Source organism: Sceloporus undulatus, chromosome 3, assembly GCF_019175285.1.
Source record: "Sceloporus undulatus isolate JIND9_A2432 ecotype Alabama chromosome 3, SceUnd_v1.1, whole genome shotgun sequence".
NCBI lineage: Eukaryota > Metazoa > Chordata > Lepidosauria > Squamata > Phrynosomatidae > Sceloporus > Sceloporus undulatus.
This window is the reverse complement of record NC_056524.1, coordinates 76,815,851-76,838,620: the sequence shown is the minus strand read 5'-3', so window position 1 is coordinate 76,838,620 and position 22,770 is coordinate 76,815,851. Positions and strand designations below refer to the sequence as shown.

At 42.1% G+C, this 22,770-nt stretch overlaps 1 protein-coding gene across 1 annotated transcript in view; it reads left to right on the top strand.

Annotated features, from left to right (window-relative positions):
• Positions 1-22,770, top strand: part of TSPAN7 (tetraspanin 7) — a 123,779-nt gene that overhangs the window by 89,823 nt on the left and 11,186 nt on the right. Inside the window, 6 exon segments of the mRNA XM_042460869.1 lie at positions 5,600-5,675; positions 9,041-9,112; positions 9,115-9,134; positions 12,222-12,360; positions 12,363-12,373; positions 17,442-17,525. Coding sequence (XP_042316803.1) covers positions 5,600-5,675; positions 9,041-9,112; positions 9,115-9,134; positions 12,222-12,360; positions 12,363-12,373; positions 17,442-17,525 — 402 coding nt within the window.

The following is a 22,770-nucleotide window of genomic DNA, read 5'->3' as shown; positions in this document are numbered from 1 at the left end:
AGGGGCCCGTTGCGGCTGCTGGAGCCCCGTTTCAGGGCTCCGGAGGCTGCAGCGGGCCTCTGAATGGGCGCCGCCATTTTGCCCTTCAAAATGGCGGCGAAATTTGCGCAACCTTTTTGGTTGCGCGAGACTTTGCCGCCATTTTGAAGGACAAAATGGCAGCCGAAACCACTGAAATCGGCGGCGATTTTGGCGGCGGGAGGGACCGGGGGCTGGCGGAAAGGCGCCCGCGGGCGGATCCAGCCCGTGGGCCGGAGGTTGCCAACCCCTGGGTGAATGTGTGCATTCTAAATGAGGCTAGTAGAAAATAGAAAAGAGATTTGCAAATCAAAGTTTCACTGTTGCTAAAGTGTTACATTACCAATATGCGAGCAAAAGGAAAAAAGTGTACTTACTCTCATGGAAAAATGACAGTAGGATAGACATGGGGAGAGGGAAGTAAGTTCATATTCAGAGTTGTGTCCTTGGGTTAATGGAGTTTCCTAATTTATATATATTTTGGCTTCAGTCCTGAAATTTAGAGAGGAGAGAGCAACATGCGCATCCTGCCAGACTTTCCCTGGCAACAGCCTTCAGCTAGCTTGCTTGAACACATTGATAGTCAAACAAGCCACCCGTGAGCCAGCTGGCAGAGGAAACTCTGCAGAAAGCCCTGAGTGGTACATACATTGTTTCTGTGTGGCCCTGGAGAGTGCACTGATCTTGGGAAAGCCAGAGACATTTATTCTGGTGGCAGTAGCATTCGTGCTTGGGAAAATGGCTTAGTTGTGAGTCTATCCTATCTCAAATACAGCCATACCTCAGTTAATGAAGTAGATGTGTTCCTGGGCTTTATTTCTCTAACAGAAACTTTGGTATCAGAAGTATTATTATTATTATTATTATTATTATTATTAACCTTTATTTATAAAGCGCTGTAAATTTACACAGCGCTGTACATACAATCTTTTTAATTGGATGGTTCCCTGCTCTCAGGCTTACAATAGAAATAACATGGAAAGAATAGGAATAGGTTCCTTCAGCATTATAAAAAGCAATTCAGCATGTTTCAGCAAGCTTTTTATCCAAAACTGATGCAACGTGCATGTGAAATAAAACAATCAGGTCAGGTAAGCCTTGCCTAAGTAACACAAAATATTTTGTATCTTCTAGTGACTACTTGAAAGTTTCTTCCCAAATACATCCCAGGATGATTCCTCCCCAACCACTGCTTTTCTTATGATTTCCATTTTGGCTGTAAAATGTATAGAATTATGCTTTTTTGTGCTGCCAAGGTAGCTAATGAGACAGGCTAATCTGCTTTCCCCTTTTCTTTCTGTTTTGCTTTTTATGTATGCTCAGTGAGTTATTTTGGTGGAAGCATTTACCTTCCTTGTTGTATGTAAGCACACACAGCTACAGTAAAATCACGTAGAGTAGAATCTTATTCTTCCCAAAGTCAAGTTTTATTGCATTGTTTACTGCATACATCCTGCTGCAACCCAACACTGAAAATATGCTTTTCTTCAGCCCTCCTTCACCTTCCTCTCAGTGCTGGTTCTGAAAAACCACCATAACAAAAAAAAATACATCAGTCTAGACTAGTGGTACCCAACCTTTAGTCCTCCAGATGATTTGTCCATCAGCTCCTGTAATTTTTGATTGTTGGACAAGTTAGCTGGGGCTTCTTCAAGCTGAGGTCCAAAAAAAATGGAGGACCAAAGACTGAGAAGCACTGATTTAGTCAGAATACAACAAAAGGGGGGATGGGACTGATTTTGACTCCCATAAAAAGACTTCATAAAAAGGAGTTTTTTGTCAGAGATTTTGGGGTTCTATAGACCGCCCCTAAGGGGTGGCGCGACACCGCCCCTTTCCTGGCCGGATTGGGGCCATGGCAACCTCATGCTGTGGCCTCAATCCAGTGTTTGGAGGGTGCAAAAAGGAGCCGCAAAAAGCAGCTCCTTTTTGCACCCTCCAAAGGGTGCTATAACTGTGTCAGTGCGGTTGTGTGGTGCCTCTTCGGCATTGTGTCATCTGGACACAGTGCCGGAGGTATGCCATGATGCCGTGCACTATCTGGAGTGGCATGCGGTATCATGATGCCTTGGGAGTGGAGTCGGGGCGTGCGTTGTCAGGATGCTGCGCCATGACTCTGTCCACAGGCCGGGTTTGGGCTGGTCTGTATAGGACCTTTGTTAACTGAGGTATGTGTGCACTTCTCTCTACTTTCAAAGTGTCTTTGAATAAAAGTAAATATTTATTTTATGGGTTGTTTCTTGCTGATCAAGTTATGCCAGGTCTTCTGGCACACTTCTGTTAAACAAAATACTCAGTCTAAGTAATGATGATAGTAGTAACTTAAACTGAATCATATCTTTCCTAAAGTCTTCTTCCTGCAAAAGAGACATGTAGTCAATAACTGTGGTATTGTGCTGATGGGTAGTGCATTAATTAGTTTACCAAGTTCTGCAACTGAGCAGAGTGAGGTCAAGGATCACAAGGACATGCCTTCCTCCTTCCTCAGTGCCTTTGCATGTTCCTCCTCTCATTCCCACTAATAACCAAGGTGGCTCGCAAATTCAAGACAGGACATAGTGCCTTATAGAATCTCCATGGTTTCTAGTTTTCCATCGCTGGCTTCCAATTACTAAGTACTGTTTAAATGCTCCTCTCAGCAGGTAATCTTTACACTGAAAGGGGGAAATGTGGGCTTGTTCTGCAGCACAGATGAAAAATGGAGACTTCATCAAAAGAGGGAAAGAGGGCAAGGATTAGGATAGGAGAAGCTCTAAACAGGACTTAGGTGAATAATTTATTATATTAAGCATAGGCCTCAGTCACACTTACATTTTTGCACTGATGCCAATTGAATTGCGTAATCGATTCAACACTGAATAGAAGTTCAGTCCCTGTCCCTGGCAATTTAACCCAATTCAAGTTCACATTTACCTATGGATTGGTTCAGAATGGATTCTCCATTGCAGACAAGTTCAATCATAGCTGGTGTAGTTTTTTTTTAAACTGTCAGTCAAATGACATGCACCTTTGTCACTGTGACGTTGTGCAGGTCAAGTTCAACATTAAACTGCATTCCTCTGTTGTATATTATTGAGGAATTTGAAGTGTGCAAACTGCAAGGATCTTTATTTTTTAAAAGGGTGCAGGGAGCCACCAGGGATATTTAATGTTTAAAGGGCTGCAAGAAGGAGCTGGGGATATTTAACTTTTAAAGGGCTGCAAGAAGCAGCATGGGATCTTCAAGAAACGATAAATTCAACTCTTCTATATTGGGGGTTAAATGATGCTTTGTCATGCGAGCGCGCAACTGTCAAATTAGTGCTTTAGTACAACACTTGCTTTTTGGGTGCCATGTCCTGAAGACATTCTTGCCGTGAAAACCCTGTGATAGGTTCCCCTTGGGGGGAGTCACACTATCTCAGGCTCAGAGGATGGCCATGGCAAACTCTTCTGAAGAAACCTAATGCCAAGAAACCCCCATGATAGGGTGGCTGTGGGGTCCCCATAACTCAGAAACAGAGGCAAGCACCAGAGACACACAGAGCAAAGATGAAACCCCAACCCCAGAGTGCCAGCAACACAACCACCAGTGCCACTCAAATGCTACAGTGTGCAGAAACTGTCAACATTTTTTTCCAAAAAAATTCCATGTCGCAACATGTCCCCAAAAGACCCCCTCTCCCTGACTTTGGTGACCTCTGGACATCAGGCATCGATGCAGATAAGGGGATTAATTCACTGGCAGAAGGGGAAAACAGCTGTGTGGTGATTTAAAGGGACCACATGACAACGAGGGAAATTTGAATTCACAGGATTTAAAAAGCCAGTATCTTTGCACACAGAATTGTGAGCCCAAGAGGGAAAAAACAATGGTTTGCCAAAATCTGCGGGATGGGTATGTTCCACCCCTCTGCCCATTGCTTCTATCTCCTGGGTGCCCTGAATGGGATTGGTAATGCGTTCCCATTGGTGGCTCCCTAAAATAACCCTGTTCTTTTGGAGATGCCTCAGTTTTAAAAGAAAAGAACTGGGTTGGGATTTGTGCCCCCCCCCCCCAAAGTTAGAGTCAGGAAAAAACAGTGCAAATGTGAATGACCTCCTTTTAAAACGGTTTGCAAATTGGTTCAAATGTAGTGTGAATGAGGTCTTGGTATATTTTAAGAGGAGCTGTGAAAATAATCATATGTACTGATCCAGATGAAACAAGGTTTTATTTTACAAGGATGAAACTTGAGTTTGCATGCTCTGCCTTTCTGCCAGATGTGCTTCAGCTGCATGGAAGAGATTGAAAACTTTCCATTTTTGATTCAACATAGCATAGTGTGTGGTCAACATTCTTAAATTGGGACTGGGAACATCTCTGCCCTGAATTCAGTTTCAGAGAGATTCTTGAGGCCCATGTTCCAAGGGAAATCAGGGACAAAAGCAAAACCCTTGGTCTAAAAATGCCAGAATATTTTAGATGGTGTTGAGGGAAGGGGGTATGACCATCTCGAATATTCCAGAGAGCTGTAATGAGACTCAAGAAGGCTCTATTTAGCTCAGAGACATGAAGATCCCCACTCTTGCTCCAAACTATGATTAATCTTAACTATGGCACAGTACAGAGTGCCCGTGTTTGCTCCGCGAGGGAGCCGCAGCTGACAAACTGTGCGGCTCCATTGCGGAGCAAGAAGTACCTGCAAAAAGCGGTTGTGACGCTGCAAGGCGCTACTTGCGGCATCACAAAGGTGCCAGGACGTGCAGACGCTAAGCGTCCATCACATCAAAATGGTGGTGCCCATGTGTATAGGGCAGCACCATTTTTACACCCCCGTCACATGCTAGGGGTGAGGCCGGAATGGACGTTGTGTCCTCAGCCAACCCCTAGCATGTAATGGGGGCAGTGCAAAGGTCCGTCTAGATCGGGCCTATAATTAGTAAAAACTAACCAGCTGCATAACCATTATTTGAAGGTGACTTGTTTTATTAATGATAGTTAAAATTAACCAGAGTTTGTCATGTTTGAATGACAAGATCCTACAAAACTGGAAGCAAATACTGTACTTCTGAAATCTTCCCCACAGTTGTATCAGAAAAGGTGAGGATATATGAAACTGGAGATTGTCTAATCCAGTGCTACACAAAGTTGTGGTACCTATTCAAAGGTTTTTTTCCCCTACCTGATATTCAACATATTATTGTAGTTATGAGGGAAGGAGGGAGAGCTTAATAATTTGGCAGCCATTTTTGAGAAGAGGGGTGTCTTTCTTTCTTTTAAATAATATTGTATCATTTTATTAGCAGTCTGAAAAACAGTCAGAACTTAGGAAACCTTTTTAGGACTTCTGCTCCCAGGATCCCTCACTACAAAAGTAACTAATTCCAAGCTGTGAAAACATTGACCTTTGTAGCACTGCACTGTCTTTACATATAGTGTTGATCCTATTCCCATGTAGAGACAATTCAAATGACAGTGGGAGATTTGCAGTGCAGAATTAAGGCTATTACTAGAGTTTTGGTGGTGGTAGCTGTTTTAAATTCAAAAAACCATATGGGGTGAATGAGAAGAATCTGTACTATATCCATGGACATCTCTCCTTTCCTCCTTGCCTTTCAGTATGCCATGTTCTTGTCTCTGGTCTTCCTGGCTGAGCTAGTGGCTGGCATTTCAGGATTTGTTTTTTCGCCATGAGGTGAGTACTGTATAAATTACCTGTTGATAAAGGTGGTCACACCCTGGCTCTGGGCAGCTTTTGCTGAAGCCTCTTTGGGCACTGAGTGTTATTATCTGGGTTGCAGAGTTCAGCAATTCCGTATGCATTCTGAGTGATGCAGCTGTTTTATTTGGCAGCAAGATGTGCAGTCCCAAAACCTGTTATCATTCCAAATGAAAGGATTTAGCTAAAGCTCCAGGCTTTTGCTCTTCAGTATTTACTTTTGAGCTGAGTTCCTTTATATGTTCATCGTGTAAGATCTTCTTTACCCAGTTACGTATGCTGAAGACTGCAAAATAGCTTAAATTCTTTGCATAAATGCTGTTACTTCCACTGGACAAGTATTTGATTGTATAATGCAGAGAGGATTTCCAAGAATGCAAAGCCAAATTAAACTAAATCTTATTTAGTCATATTCTGAAAAGTGGCAGCGCAGCTAGAAAAAGCAACAGAAAGTAAGAATTGGGTTAGTGAGACATAATAAAATAAGAAAACAAATTGTGTCTATACTGCAAATGTCTCTTAGCCCATTTCATATGTATTGTGATGTGTTTTTCATAAGAATGGCTGAAAATTGTCTGACAGAAACATTATTAACTGAAAATATGTTTGGAGAGAAAAAGGCCAGAGTCCAGATCCATTGGAGGTTGTTTTTTTAAAAACAAAAAAACAAAAAACCACTATCTTGTATTTCATTAAAAAGCAGCCCCTCTCCATGTCCCCTACAAATGGTTTTTGAAAGACTTCTTAAATATTGTTTGGTTTGTGTCAAGGGAGAGGCAGCTGTTCAGCAACATAAATTTTCCAATGAGAATGGCTATTGTGGGGTTTCTAAAATCCTGACTTAACAGATGTTAATACGATTTTTGTTTGATTTGTATCCAGGGTGGAAAGACTGTGGCCTTTGCATCATGTGTGATCCTAAAGTGATTTTATGGAGCCATGGGCCCTCCCAATGCACACCATCCCCACATTTCCTTTTTAGCAAAAACTGGGTTTTTCTCTCTCTGGAAGTTTCCACGAATATCCAGTTTGTCTTTCGGGCAGCCAGTAAGCCAACCCAAATCCTCTAAGTACCCTAAACTATACAAAGTAAAACTGGAAGTGGATCAGAAGCCACTTTCAGTTTGTGTTTTGGGGTGTGTATCTGTGGCATTTTGGGGCTTTTTGTCATCTGTAGATGGTCTCAATGGCTAAAAATCAAGATCTCCAAAGCTGCCATCTCTCGTTCTCATGGAAAGTAACTGATTTCTCCTTGTTAGACCTTTAAAATTCTTTTCCTGCCAGTGGTTTTTTAAACGGCATGTGAGTAATGAAAATATCACTGTAAGGATTTTCTATAGATGGATATTTTGGGGCTTCATTTCCCAGGATCCCTCAGCCAGGATGGTCAATGGTCATCCTGGCTGGGGAATTCAGAGAGCTGGAGTTTAAAAATTAACATTTCCAACCTCTATCATTGTGATAGTGTGATATTGTAGGAGGCATCTTTCATCACATTTTTCCATAAAAAGATTCCTCAGTGTTTTTTGGAGCACACGTATCTTATCAGGGAATAAAGTAAGAAACTGCCATTGGGATGGTTGAATAGTAGCTCAATCCCTTTGTTTCTGTCTTCCATTGCCATATTTTTGCTCCTGTTTTTTTACTTAATTTCTCTGACTTCTTGACACTTTGCTCTACGTAATGAATGGAGGATTTAATGCACAGGCTCTCCACAATATATGCTAACACAAAGGACAGCTGAATGTTCCAAGACAGGGGTCGGCAACCTCCGGCCCGCGGGCGCCTTTCTGCCGGCCCCCGGTCCCTCCCGCCGCCGAAATCGCCGCCGATTTCAGCGGCTTCGGCCGCCATTTTGTCCTTCAAAATGGCGGCGCCCATTCAGAGGCCCGCTGCGGCCTCCGGAGCCCTGAAACGGGGCTCCAGCAGCCGCAACGGGCCCCTGGGAGGCCCGATGCGACCTCCGGAGCCCTGAAACGGGGCTCCAGTAGCCGCAACGGGCCTCTGGGAGGACCGCTGCGGCAGCCAGAGCCCTGAAAGGGGGCTCCAGCAACTGCACCGGGCCTCGAAAAGAAAAAGGCCCGTTGCCACACTGGGGCCCTCCAGGAGGGCTCCTGCGACGGCAACGGCCGCCCAGAGGCCCTTGGCCTTCGCTGGGGGGTCCTCCAGGAGATCCAACGGCAGCAGCGGGCCCCTGTGAGGCCCGTTGCCGTCGCTGGGGGCCCTCCAGGAGGGCTCCGGAGGCAGCGCGGCCCCTGGGAGGCCAGTTGCTGTCCCTTGGGTCCCTCCAGGAGGGCTCCTGCAACTGCAGGGCGGGCCTCCCAGAGGCCTGTTGCCTTCGCTAGGGTCCCCAGGAGGGCCCGACAGCGGCAGCGGCCTCCCAGAGGCCCGTTGCCTTCGCTGGGGTCCTCCAGTACGGCGTCCCGGCAGCGGGCGGCAGCAGCCCCCTTGGGAGCCAGTTGCCATTCTGGGCCTCCGGGAGGGCTCCGGCGGCAGCAGCGGCCTCCCAACCCGTTGCCTTCACTGGGGTCCTCCAGGAGGCTCCGGCGATGGCAAAGAGGAGGTGCCTGGCCCCTGGGGGTGGAAGCTCCGCCCCGGCACGCGGCCCCGCCCCCGGGGTGGAAAGCTCCACCTCCGGCTTCACCCCCCAGTTTGTCTGAGGGACACCAACCTGGCCCCCGGCTCAAAAGGTTGCCTACCCCTGTTCCAAGATAAGTTTGTCATTGCCAAATGCACATTTCAGGAGAAATGGCAGGAGTAACAACACTACTGTAGATACTCCATGTATACGTCTGAGAATTTTAGTCTAAAAATTGGCCCAAAAACCTGGGGCCAACCTATCCACGGGTCAATGTAAGTACTGAACTTTACTCTATATTTTAAAAAGGAACCATCCCCTGGTGAAAGACAAGAGCAAATCTGTCATGGAAGTAATGACCCCTGTCCATTCTCCTCATCCATCCATCCGCCTTCAGTAGGCAAACAGTTATGCCTGCTGGAATTTGCAAATTCTTTTGCATTGTTTTCTTTGCTTCAAACTTTAGATCCTTGGTTGCATTTCTTTAAGTTTTACCCTCGATTTATCCATGGATGATTTCAAAATCCATAATTTGCCCCCCAAAACCTGTCCTCGATTCATACATGAGTCTGCTTATAGTCAGTATATACGGTAGTTCGTTTGCCCCCATTTTTTTCTAAAGTGTAAAAACCTTTTTAATCATTTCCCTGTGATTGGTATGAGATGGCCAGGGATTTAATTCAGGTGGAGAACCGAGCCCTGAAATTTCGTCTGCATGTCAGCCCAATAAAACTTACTACATTGTCTGAATTTCCCTTTTTAGATCAAGGATACTTCCTTAGGACATACACTGAAGCCATCCAGAATTACAATGGAAATGATGAGAAGAGCCGTGCAGGGATGATGTACAACAGAGTGTAAGTTGGTGGTGCTCTGCTAAGACAAAACCATACTGTGATTGCAATACGTTTGCCAGAACTGAATTGTTTGTGGCCCAAAATGTTGTTTCAAAATTCAATGAACCAGCTGGTTAGAATATTTATATATTCAGTTATTTTGCCAACGTTTCTCCCCAACTCTGAAAAAAACTAACATGGAGAAGATTGTCTTCGCTAAAATAATTTTTATTGTTCCTAATTTTTGACTGGGAATTCAGATAGAGCTAAAGGAATTAGGTAATAATATAGAACTCTATTATAAATAAAAATACATGCCCTTTATAAATATGATATTTTAGATACATTATATTCCAAGTTAATGTTTTTTGTATGCCTTCAAGTCATTTCTGACTATTTGGTGACCTAAAAGCAATCTACACCAGGTTTTTCTGGCAAATTTCTGGTATAATGTATTCCACCGAGGGGTTTGCCTTGCCTTTTTTCTGTCTAGCCCAAAACATTTCTTGATCAGTGGAACTAGCGATTAGGATTGCAGTATTTATGTATTCAGTTTATGTATTTTAGGTAAATACAAGTAATACGGTCCATCTGTCCCAACCATGGATTTGCACTGCAGATTTAAGCATCTATGGATGGCACCACCCCATTGTCCCTAATAGCAACATTTGCATGCGCGTGGCAGTGCAGCCATGTGACAGCATACTGCCATAAAAACCAGGGACTTGAGGTCCCACATTTTTTGGCATCTGTGGGGGGGGGGGAGGCAGGGACGTAGCCAGGATTTTGGGAAGGGGGGGGTCCAGACTAAGTGCCACCATTATAATGGGGCTTGGGTGCAGTGGCGCAGCAGCACACCATTCATTATACTAACAGAAGGGGGGGGGGCGGACCCCACAGACCCCCTTGGCTACGTCCCGGGGGAGGTCTGGAACAGAATCCCCACAGATATGAAGGTAACACTGTAATTCTTTTCTAGCAGTGTAGAGTTAATGTGCTGCTATACTATCTGGCTAGTGGTTCTGTCAGTAACTCCCTACTGATGACTGTATGGCTTATTTGATCAGCATTTTTCCAAAGTATAGCTTGAATGAAGAAGCCTCCTGTATGTTAATTTGTTGAACACCCAGGGTTCGATGGTGTATTTTAAAACAAGTATGCTCTTTGGGGAGAGTTGCAGCTCAGTAGTGGAGCCCATGAATTGCATCAGAAGGCCCCAGGTTTAATCTGTTGCATTTTCTGATATGTCGGGAAACAATCTGGTCTGAAACCCAGGAGAATTGCTCCTAATCAGTGCGATGGGGTGAAAATTACATTCAACATTTTCTTTTTTCTGATGGGAAAGAATGTCCAGCACATTGAGATTTAAAAAAATTTTTTTAGATTGTATGCCTTGGAAATTTTATTTTATGAAGTGCCGGGTACCTTGTTGTTGTGTTGTTTGTTGTTGTTGTGTTGTTGTGTCTTAAATAACAGAGCAATGGAATAACACTGACAGAACACAAAGAACAATGAAATACTTGTAAAAACCAACTATACTTATATTAGATATATACAATATTAATTATATGTAATTACAAAAGCCTCTCCCCCCATTCTTTTGATATATATGAATACAGTAACACATTGTAAATTGTGTTGTGTGCCTTCAGCTCATTTCCAGCTTATGAGACCCCAAAGCTTTTGTATCATGGGGTTTCTTGACATGTTTCTCAGAAGTGGTTGAGATATTGCCATTCTCTGTGAGGCTGAGATAGTGTGGTCTGCCCAGGACCACCTAGTGGGTTTACATGGCTGAGCCAGATTCGAACGCTGGTCTCGAGAGTCATGGTCCAATGCTCAAACTACTACACCACACTGGGTGGCATTGGATAAATTATGTGTGTGGTAATAATAATAATATCATCATCATCATAAGTAGTAGTAGTAATAATGTAGTAGTCATTCACTGTGAGATATTTCTCTACTTTGGGACTTTTGCAAAAAAATTGTTTGTGCTAAGTTCCCTTGGTTTTTTAAAACAAAAGCCCATTTTTTTGTGGTAAACATTATGTTTTGCAGAAAATACATGTTTTCTATGCAAAAAGTAAGTTTTATTATGCCAAGTTTTTTTTTTATCAAATAGGGGTGTGGGGTTTTTTTTTTGCAAAAAAAGTAAAAAAAATGTTGAAAAAAGCTCCCAGCTCTTATCATCCAAGAGGGATAGACTGGGAGAAAATGTTGTGGAAGTATGGTTCTTAAATTGTGAGAATGAAGTAAACAAAGATATACATTCCTAGTGTGAAAAAAACTAAACTGGTAGCCCAAAGACTGACTCAGTGGAGACAACTTCCTGTGTTATTTTGACATTTATATTTGGTTCTAATTTGCCTTTATTACTGTTTTCTGTTATTCAGAGGATATTACAAATCCAGAATTACCTAAGCTTATAGTAATTTTCTTTCTTCCTCCTTAGCCAGAGCTTAACAAAGTTCCTTTTTTGGGACTACCACTTCATGAGAGATTATGGGGGGTTGTACTGTTAAGAAAGAATTTTTTTCAGACTCTCCCAAAGCACAGTGACTCTGGAGAAAGATGATTCCTGTAACCACAGGATACCACATATTAAGAAGTTTTGTTTCAGTGCTGTTTTCTGCACTTCCTTCTGAACTTCACACTGATACCATAAAGTAACAACTCTGATCGGGATCCAAAATTCACATGTTCAAAATTTTGAAACAGGATAGCCCTTTTATATGACTGTGCATTATGTGGCTGTAATAATAGATTACAAAACACTTCTGAAGCTGAAGCTGAGAATCAAGCCTTACAGATGCAAAGGTTAAAAGTCTCTACCTCATCATTGCTCCTCCTTTTTCCTGTTCTATTTAATTTAGGTTAATAGCTTCTCTCAGGGCAAGAACTCCTTTTTTATGCCTGTAAAGTATTCACATATTAAAGATGATTCTATATAATCTTGACACTGTACTCGGAAAGAAAAAGGTTGGTCAGGGATGTCTGGATTGTTTTTTTAAAAAATGTACCAGTAGTTTTTGTGGGGAAAGGCACAGAATAGCTCTTGCCTATGAAACTATTTTTTCTCCATGTGATCCTTTCTGTTCTTTTTAGCTGAGTTGCTGTGGAGTCCAGAACATACAACTGGAACACTAGCCAATATTTAATGAACATGGCATCCCACCAAGCTGTTGCATGAACTCCAGTGATTGTAATCCTCTGGACCTTCGTAACATGACGATTGCTCCTACTAAATAAATCAGAAGGTAGGAGCTGGAATGGGCAAGAATTTCACTTGGTTTGATTTTTTGTTGGGCATGTTCTGAAATTTTGCAAGTGTCTTCACAAATACACACAGATTTTTTTTTAATGAATACAAAGGGGAGCAAGAATGGGCAGGCTTGCCCATCCAAGGCACAGGTTTTGAAGGCTTAGCTTTAAAAGTCTGGGTTTGAATCCCTCTGGGATATTCCCTTACTACTTAGTGCTGATTTTGAGTCATTATTAAGCCTATACACATGACAAAATAAACATGGCCACATAGCCCGAAAAACCACAAAAACTATGGATGCCGGCCATGAAAGCCTCAACTTTACATCAAAATAAAGTCAAATCAAGTGGGAGAGTAGTGGCTTTCTCCATGGCTCTCCACATGCGGCCACACACACTTCCATCCTCTTCCCAAGTGAGATGGTCATGAAAGAGTGCCTTTTGACAAGCGGAATTTCCAGCCACTGATCTCTTGCTCCTTTCAGCTTTCTTTTCTTGTGAAAGGCTCAACTTTTTTTTTTTTTACAGTCCTCCAATTCTTTATTGGTTATATCACCAGCAGATACAACCTGGTTCCTTCCTGCTGGGAATATGGTAGCTGTACGTTTGAATGAGCCAGTGCAAGGGGTTAAGAATTTCATTCATTTTTTTTGATAAGAATTTAGCAAATAAATAAATAATAATCCTTAATTTCCTAATGACAGGATAGAAGGAATTTGAGATTAAAATATTTGAATGTGGTATATAAGCAAACTGATGGATTAATCCATGGAATATGGTCCACTTAGGGTACTTTTGTATCTTGCTTGAGATACAAATGAGAAATGTGTTGAAAAATAGACATGAACAGAGTTGGCAACAATTCTGCCCTTTTCAGCCTTACTCACTGGCAAGGTTCATGAACGGATATAATCAGAAAAGAGGTGTTTACTGTATGCCTGCCATTAAAAGGTTCTGTCATGGATTTTGAGGTACCCTCCTTACACATGATTCTTCTGCGGATGGAAGATTTCCACTCTAGAGACAAGAGCTGACAAGGCAGCAAGTAGATTCAGATTCCCAGTACTTATGTCAGTCATCACATCTGTCCTTCAATACTCCCCACCAACCCATTCCCATTTTTCACACTTGTGTTCTGAAGATGGTCATGTGCCGGATTGAACTGAGAAAATAGGTGTGATTGACATAAGCACCATGCTTCATTAGTTATGTTTACCGCACTGTTATAACGTTACTGGAGTTGTAGTGCTGAAGGCAGAACACAGCAAAAAGTGACCCTGAACCAAAAGGGGTTGTGCAGCCATGGGTTTTGGGGGCTGTGAATGAAAGCAAACTAGATGCATAAACATGTGAAAATATGATTTTCATGGTTTTCTGCTCACACTCCGGTTTATGCAACATACAATTCCCCCCCCGCCCTGTAACTGTCTTTCTTACATGAGTAGAACTTATTTTCTGTTTTTGTCCTTGTCAAGGTTTGTGGAAAAAGAAACTGGGGCGCGTTACAGACCGCCCAAAAGTGGGCGGTCTCTGTGCCGCCATCTTTAGCTGCGCCGAGAAGCCCCAGCGGCCAGACCATGAGGCTTCCACGTGCAACTAAGAAGAAGCACCAAAATGGGGCTTCTTCTTGCCACCTGGAAGTGGCGCCATGAGGTGCGCACTCGTGGTGTCACTAACCGCCGTGCGACGTCTGGACACTGTGTGTCCGAAGACTCAAAATGGCACCCCCGTGTGGATGGCACCGCATTTACTACGCGCTCCGCGGTGTACAGAGACGGGCCATAGGAAGGTAAGACTCTTCCAACCCTAGCACACCCCTTTCTAACCCAGTACGCATGGAGCGCGTACTTTGTGCGCGTGTGTAATGTGCCAAAGTATCTCAGGAAGAGCAGACTCTTGAACTTTTCCAAACCATCATTTAAGAGTGTTAATGTTATGAGATTGTTGCCAGTGCTATTGTTGCAGTCATTTACCCATTATAAATGTTACACAACAGGGTGGGAACTGAATGGTGAATCTGTCAATGTTGGTGAGTGGTGAATATCTCAATGTTCCTATCATCCCTCTGTATTGGATATGCTGGCTAAAACTGCTGGAGTTTTAATCCACAACATCCAGAGGGCTACCATACAATCCCCCATCTTCTATTATGGTACAAAATTGGAAACTTGTTCTTGGAATCTTCCTTAGGGGATAAATAACTCAGAAGTTAAAAAAAAGAAGACGCTGTAATGTTATAAAGGAAATGGGTTATATCTTGAATAATATAAACTGAGCCAACCTTTTCAGCTAGGGATGGAGCCGATTCTCACCACAGGTGAGCTGCTTGGGCAGGGAAGTTCCTTGAGAGTGATACTGTTATTGAGATGTAGCTGTTTAGCCTGGGGAGAATCTGCTTGCTTAGTTGAAAGCCACCCCCACGGCCCTTGCTGTGTTTTCTCATCATAAATAATGGTTAACAAATAATCCAAGGGTAGCCATGTTTGCCATTACAATAACATCCAAAATCCACAAACAATGATACCTTATGGGGACCAACCAAATGCACAAAATATAACATGCAAGCTTTTGAAGCCCTCTGGCTTCTTATCAGACAAAGGTGTTAAAAAAATATACAAGAGAAGAACAAAAAAACCCCAACAATGTTAGAGTCACAGGCCTACATTTTTTCAAGATGTTGTTTTTGTGATGTTTATCACACTATACCTTAAGTGCTACTATTCCACTTTGACTCCTCTAGCTGCCTCCGTTGCATTCGGATTTGCAGTTTTAAGGAGGGGTATTTAGAATTCTCAGGCAGAGCCTGAGAATTCTAAATACCCCTCCTTAAAACTGCCAATACCAGAATGCAACAGGAGGCAGCTAGAGGAGTCAAAGTGGAATAGTAGCACTTTAAGAGTATAGTGTGATAAACATCGTTGTCAGTTAAGATAGTCAGGAAATGGCCAATATAGGCAGAGGCCACTTCTTTCTTGTCTGGGGACAGTAATAAAATCCAGGCAATAGAATAAAATGTAAACAATAAAATTCGTCTTTTCCATGATTCCCCAGATTTTAAATGTGTCCCCCACCATTCAGAAAGTGCTTCTCTTAATGCTTAGTTATTGGCAGTAAAAGGTGTAAGCTGAACCTTTCTGATATTTTGGGTCTCATCCTTTTACCTTTGGTCCTGCCCACTGCTGGAATGCAGTTCCTCTAAATTTTTCTGAACTTGAGTTTATCTGAGAGAGGCTTCCTACCATTGGTGTAGTGATGATGACCTTCGATCTTAAAGGTGTTCTCCGCCATTGCTGTAGAGCCTATGATGTCACAGAGATCCCTGAGGTTTTTCATGAAAAAGAGCATTCAGTTCCAAAAGAAGAAGTACCTTGTGACTTTCTCATATTCTTTTTGACCTGTTGTTGTTGTTAGCTGCCCTTGAGTCAAGTCTGACTCATAGTGACCCTGTGGATGAGACATCTCCAAGAATCCCTATCCTCCACTGCCTTGCCCAGATCCTGCATGTCCTTGGCCATAACCCTCCTGATCGAGTCTACCCAACTGGTCTGTAGTCTTCCTCTCTCTTCTATCTGTCCTAGCATTATTGTGTTTTTTTTTCTAGTGAGCCGTGTCTTCTCATTATGTGACCAAAGTATGATGGTCTCAACTTGATCATCTTAGCTTCCAAGGAGAGCTCTGGTCTGCTTTATTCAATAACCCATTTTTGATCTAACCAGTGGCATTTCCTGATTAGTATTCTTCTGCTATTGCCTCACAAGACCTTTTTCATTTGGAGTGACATTGAACTAAAAACAGGAGGCAAGGTGCAGCTTCTCAGGAAAAATCAAGCAAGAACCCGGGCAGAATATCAGAGACTGTGTCAGATCAGCAGTGACAACTTTAAAACCCAGCATAGTGGGTGGAGGAATGAATACTGAAAATAAGAGCAAGCCCTGATACCATTCCTATTATAATTCACCAGAAAAATACAAGATGACATCAACACAAAGCACCTTATTATTTATGTTCAAGTTTGGGCTATGACATAATCCAAACCTTCTCAACTTCTTTAGTGCTCTTTATAAACTTCTTTATATGCTGAGAAGAAATATTGGACGTATAAGCCAATTGTCATATCATGCATGAGTGGTAGGTCAAGTGGGTGTCATTCATAACTGGATTTGGCTTCTAGACTACTAGTTGTATAATATCAAGTTGGAGCTTTTTCGGATACTGTCAGCTGTCCTAGCTAGAGGATTTCTTTGGTATGTCCTTCCTCTGCCCTAACTCCTGCCAGATCTCTACATGTTTGATTATTCACACTTGGCTCAACAAACAAAAGCCTCAGGTTGTCATCACAAGCAATTGACCTCCTATCCATGTTCTGAAAGCTAGATTAAAGACCACACAAGAACTGTGATCCAGCAGCGAGAGGCTGGTGTATTACAGGGATAAAGATGGATTATATGCCGATGAAATGTGGATAATGGATTGGCCAGGCAGATTTTTGCTGTCACTTATGTCTTGTTATAGATTTAGATACACTGTTTATTATACAAACAAATTAACAGTGCCAGGGGAGCTTTAACTTATAAAGTACAGTGGCTCTCATCTTTAGAACACATGCCAAGTGTAGTGAAACACTTTTTTCTCTGTAAGATATTAATAAGGGAATAATTGTGTAACTTGAATAAAGATGTCCATGAATCCATTAGAAAATATTCTCAGAAAATGGTGTTTTGTTATATCATATTGTCAATGATAATTTTGCAACCATCTTTATGAGAATATATAGTGTGGGTACAGTAAGTAAATAGGCTAAAACGAATACTGTTATGATGAAATAATGAAAATGTGATGAGACCATTTCATTTGGCCCCATGTAGACAATTCCCATCATAAAGTGGAATTATGATATAAAGCAATAAATTGTATCAAATTCACCTATTCCTGTTATGTTCTATTGCTCATTGGTATACTTTGTGGTGTTGAACATGTTAAACTATCTAACCCTTAGTTGAACGAGTTACATTACAGGTAAATGGATATGCCTTCAAAGAATAACTGGCTGACTTTTCTTCCCAGGGCTGTTATGATCTGGTGACCAATTTTATGGAGACAAATATGGGAATCATAGCTGGAGTGGCGTTTGGAATTGCATTCTCACAGGTATACAATTTTAGTATTTTGAAGGCAAGGTATGTTTGCTTATTTCTTCAGCTTCAGGGCAGGATTGGGCTAAGGGACAGGCCTCAAAATGCTTGTTAGTTCTTAGGTCATCTGTTCATTGATTTTTCTTTTTCCAACTTAAATGGGATTTCTCCTTGGGAATATCAGTTACAGCCCAACTAATGACTGCCTCTAGGAAAGAAAAGAAAACACCCTTCCATCGGGTCAAATAAAGGTTAACCTAATAAAACACTGGATTAAATGGACTGTAAACAACTCACATGCCAAATAGTTGATCCATGGTTTGCATAGGGTTTTTTTTTTCCAGCTGACTTTTGCAGAAAGGAAATATCAAATTGAGAGAGCCATCAGTCATTTTTAAAACAAAAGCATATGCCCAGGTGTGTCTCATTTGTAGGTTCATATCTGAGACCAACAGAATTGAAATTATTTCAGTGGAACCCAAATAATTAACATTTGCTATAAAAATTGTATTTAAATGCTGTACTTAAATGTTAACAGGAGAGCAATATGTTACTAATGCTATTTTCCTTGAGAACTTGTACAATGAGGCCTTTCTGTTATTTAATTAAATTTCTCTTGCTATAAACAAAGAAGAATTAATTCCAGCTTCTTGCTATGATTATCTTAAAAGTGTGTGTGTGTGTGTGTGTGTGTGTGTGTTTAGCTCCAGATTACATTAAATTATTACTAGTCATTGTAACATAATCCATAAAGTTGAAAGGGTCTAAAGGCCACATTTGAGACTAGTTACATGTAATTACAGGCATACCTCAATTGACAAAGCCTCTGGCAAAGAAATTCCTTTCTTCACCCATCTAGCGCTGCTCTCTCTTCATTCTTATCCTCTGTCTAGCTAGAATTTTTTAGTAGCACGGGCACTGGGAATATTGTGAAGAATGGCTGGAGAAACAGACACTTTTATAATGCAATAAATAGTGCAATAAAGCTGGGGGAAATGGGGTTCCCAGCTGATATTACCATAGCTTGCATTACTGCAGCTGTACACATCTGCCTACAACATTTAAGCTAAACAGTAGCTTCCTCCAGACGGACGTAGCCAGGATTTTGGGAAGGGGGGGTGGGTCCAGACAAAGTGCCACCATTATAATGGGGCAGCAGTGCAGCAACATGCACCATTCATTTTCTCTAACCGAAGGGGGGGGGTCCGGACCCCCACGACCCCCCCCCCCCCGGCTACGTCCCTGCTCCAGAATACCTTACTGAGCATGTGTGAAGAGCCGAACAGTGATCGAAAGGGAGAACAGATATGCTTGCCTCACCAGCTGTCCTCAACATGTCACAAAAGCATGGATCTATAAGTTTGACCACCAAAATGGAAATCATAAGAACTGGAGGGTTCTGATAAAGCATCCCTGGATGCATTTTGGAAGAAGCTTTCAAGTACTCTCCAGATGGTTATTGTTTTTGTTTACCTCTACGAGGCTTGCCCAACCTGACATGGGCATAGTGTTAGTTTTAGATTTTAAAAAATCCTGAAATATATTGAACTACTCTTTTTGTAGTATGGAAACTATCCCTATTCTTTCAATGTTATTTCTGCCTCTAGTTGCAAATTTTCTGTTGAAGAAGTAATTCCTGGGAGCACATCTATATTATTAACCGAGGACCGAGGTAGACCTGTAATTCCATTTTCCAGGAACACTTATAACCCCATTATATTATGATTGTATCTTAATGAAGAATATTTTCACTCATTTTGTCAGGTAGTAGTAACTTTAGTTACTTTCAGGGTAGTGACCTTACTACTGAAGTAATGAAGAAATTTTACAGTCCTTCAGGTTCTGGCTGTTGTGCTGTTTCCCCATATTTTGTTTTGGGCACTGAGGCCAGAGATTTGTAGCATTCAGATTTTTACAAAAGCAAACATCAAAAGTACCTAATTCAGTTGCTCGTGAGTAATAGGGAAGTAAAACTTTTGCTTTGTAAATTTTTTTTTGCCAGAATTCACTAAGGTACGTACGGGGATGTGTTTTTGGTTATTCACTTTGCAGAAGCCTAGAATTGGCTGCAGCTGGGACTCAAACCAGCAGGTGATGTCCAAGGTCACAGTGTGTGCCAGAGAGGACATAGCAAGATGTAAATATACTGTGTCATCTTTGCAAGGGGGAAGATATTCCAAGATGCACAGGAAATTGTACAGGAAGGGGTTGAGCTAGATTGCCACATGGCAAATGTGTATATAAACTCAGATGCCCGTTTGTACATTTTGTGGGTTTATAGTTGGTGGATGGTGTTGGTGATTGTTCTCGCGTGTGTCTTTGGCAACAAATAAACAAAGTGCCTCTATGAAGATAAGCCAGGAGTCGGTGTGCCTTTCTTCTAGCAGCTGTTTTCCTGGCATGCTCCGGCAGCTAACAGTTGTTTATCTTCAACACAAGGCTTCCATGTTTACTCAGCGCGCTCATGTTTGCATCAACATGTGTAACCTAGAGTTACAGATTCATGACTCGGTCATATTCATGATCCCTCTCTGTTTTCTAGTTTGGGGGAGAAATAGGGACTGTGAAAAATCCACCAATACTTACTTACCAGGCAGTAACTACTGCAATTAATGGGGGGCTGTTCCCCTATCAATTGAAAAGCAGTTTACTGACCTTCCCATCCCTCATTGTACAAGCAATCACCAGTGCAAGGGGGAATTGTGAGAGGGACTCTGCTTCTGGCTGTGACATGGGAGATCACTCGCAGAAGGGGGTGGGAACATCAGTCAGCTACTTCCCCATCAATAGAGGATCATATCCCATTGATCTCAGTGTCTGCTGCCTGTTAAATGGGGATTTGGGAAGTTAGGCTGGGAAACACTACGTAGCTATCTAACTATGATAGTTATGCATTCATAACTGCTTTAGTGAATCCCAGCCTGTAATGGTAGCTAACTATTTTTGATCCCTTGGGACTAGGACTGTAATTACTTATTAGGAAGGATTGTGGGCAAGCCAACCACAACCTCTTCTGATACAACAAATTAGGGAGGTCATAGAAATATACAATCCCAAAGAGTTATTTTAAGCATTTGGGTTTTTTTAAAAAATGTGGGCAAACCAGTCACAGGGTTTCCTTATCATAATTTGCCCTTTGCCTTCCTCTGAGGCTGAGAGGGTGTGACTTGCCCAAGATCACCCAGTGGGTTTTTATGGTGAAGCAGGGATTCCATCCCTGGTTTCCAGAGTTGTAGTCCAACTTTCAAGCCACTACACATTCTCACCTTCTAAGCCTAATCTATTTCCCTCCAATTTATTCCAATGGGAAGCATACCAAACCCTATGATGGGTGGGGGATGGACACAGAGATGAAGAGCTGAAAATTTGACATATAAAAGTCCCTAGCTTCAGTGTAATCTTTTCTTCAAACCCCTTCCCCTTTAGAATTTCCGCCAGAAAACTGAAAACAGAAGAGGGTGCACTCTAGGGTTGGGGACGGGGAGTTTGGTCTCTCCAGTTCCCTGGCAGACCAAAGTCATGTGACCAGAAGTGATGTTTTTGGCTAACAAGCTGTCTTCTCTGATCACTTTTACAAAAATTTTGTTGCTGTTTCAGAGTGAGGGCCCCCGAAATAGCATGTAGGGGGTAAAATGGTTAGGGGATATGGGGAGATTATTCCCCCTTCAGCCGTACAGTTTCTACTCCTGGACCTAATATATAGGTAATAGATCTTTATGTCACTTAGTAACACTGGTTTGTAGTAGAATCAGGACAATTTTTTATACAACTGTTGTGTGGAATTCACTACCATACAATGTGTTTGATAATAGCCAGTACTGTAATTTAAATGGCTTTACCAAAGTGTTGGGCAAATACATGAAAGATAAGCCTGTTGATATCTGCAGCATCCTTAACAGGGAAATGCAGGATACATTTTCAGAGACTATATAACTGAGCATAGATCCTAAAGGAAAGCATGAGTAGGTCATTGTTCCAATCATACCCTAGTGGTTAGTTTTCCAGAAATATGTCTCCTTGGTTGCTGTTGTAAATAGAATGTACTAGATGGACATTTTTATTAAGATCCATCAAGGCAGTTCTCAAGTTCTTAGCCTGGCCCCTGTCAGTGCAGAAACGAGAAGTGAAGGAGCACTCCACATCTGGAAGAAGATGGTTGAGGTGTTTGACTAAGATACATAATTCACAAAACTAGTGTATCCTGATGGCTTCCATGCCAGGGTGATGAATAATATCCCGAAAATGGATTCAGCACTTTGGATAGCTTTAAAGCTTAGATGAAAATTCAGAGTGGATTTACCACTCTACTGACATGGAAGCCACCAGTGTCCTCAGCTGATGCATTGCAAGATACACATTGATTTATTTGTTATAGTTATATCCCATTTTCCCCATCATGTAACATAAGGTAGTGTGGGTGGGATTCCTGCAGGACCAATTGGAGGGGTGGAAGTGGGGTTGAGAATCCACTCTTGATATTATGGTGATTCCTCCCAGAACTGTTCCGTGTGGTGCAAAAGCAGAGCTCCTGCAGACTTAGAGCAGCTGCAGGAGGAACAATGGCAAAATCAAGAGTCAATTCGTCACTTCCATCATGAAGGATCTACTGGATGCCTCATTTTCTGAAGTGGTCTGTGGGTTTTCCAACCCTTATTCCAACATGTGAAGCCAAAGGCTTTCATGGCCGGCATCCATAGTATTTTGTGGAATAGTTTTATTCCAACAGTTATGAAATTTTCCCCTTGGGTAATCCTACGTGCACCAACCATGATGGTTCTTCTCAGGCAAACCCACCACTGTAGTCAAATGTGTGATTATTGCCCTTTTCCAAATGTGAAGACTTCCACAGTGCTCACAGCAATTACCCAGAATAAGGGCTATCTCAGATCCCTATCTCTGCCACAATGAAAGGACATCCTCTGTCCCACCTATGTGACACCAGCTGTGGGGACCATCTAAATACCCTCAAGATACATATGAGGAGTGGAAGCTACTTCTGTAGTTAATGAGCACCTCTATGTTCATGCTGCTACCACAGACACTTTGTCTGAATTCAAGCTCCTAGACAGATAGTATTTCCAGAGTTTAAACACTTTTATTCTTTATTTACAGAAGTTAAAGATAATACAACATATTAATTACATACAACTTTTAAAATGTCATACATCCTCTCTCACACTCCTCTTAGACTAATCCAAACTATCCACACTAAACTCCCCACCCAAACTCCCTTCTCTCACTCCAACCCTAGTCTAACTGAA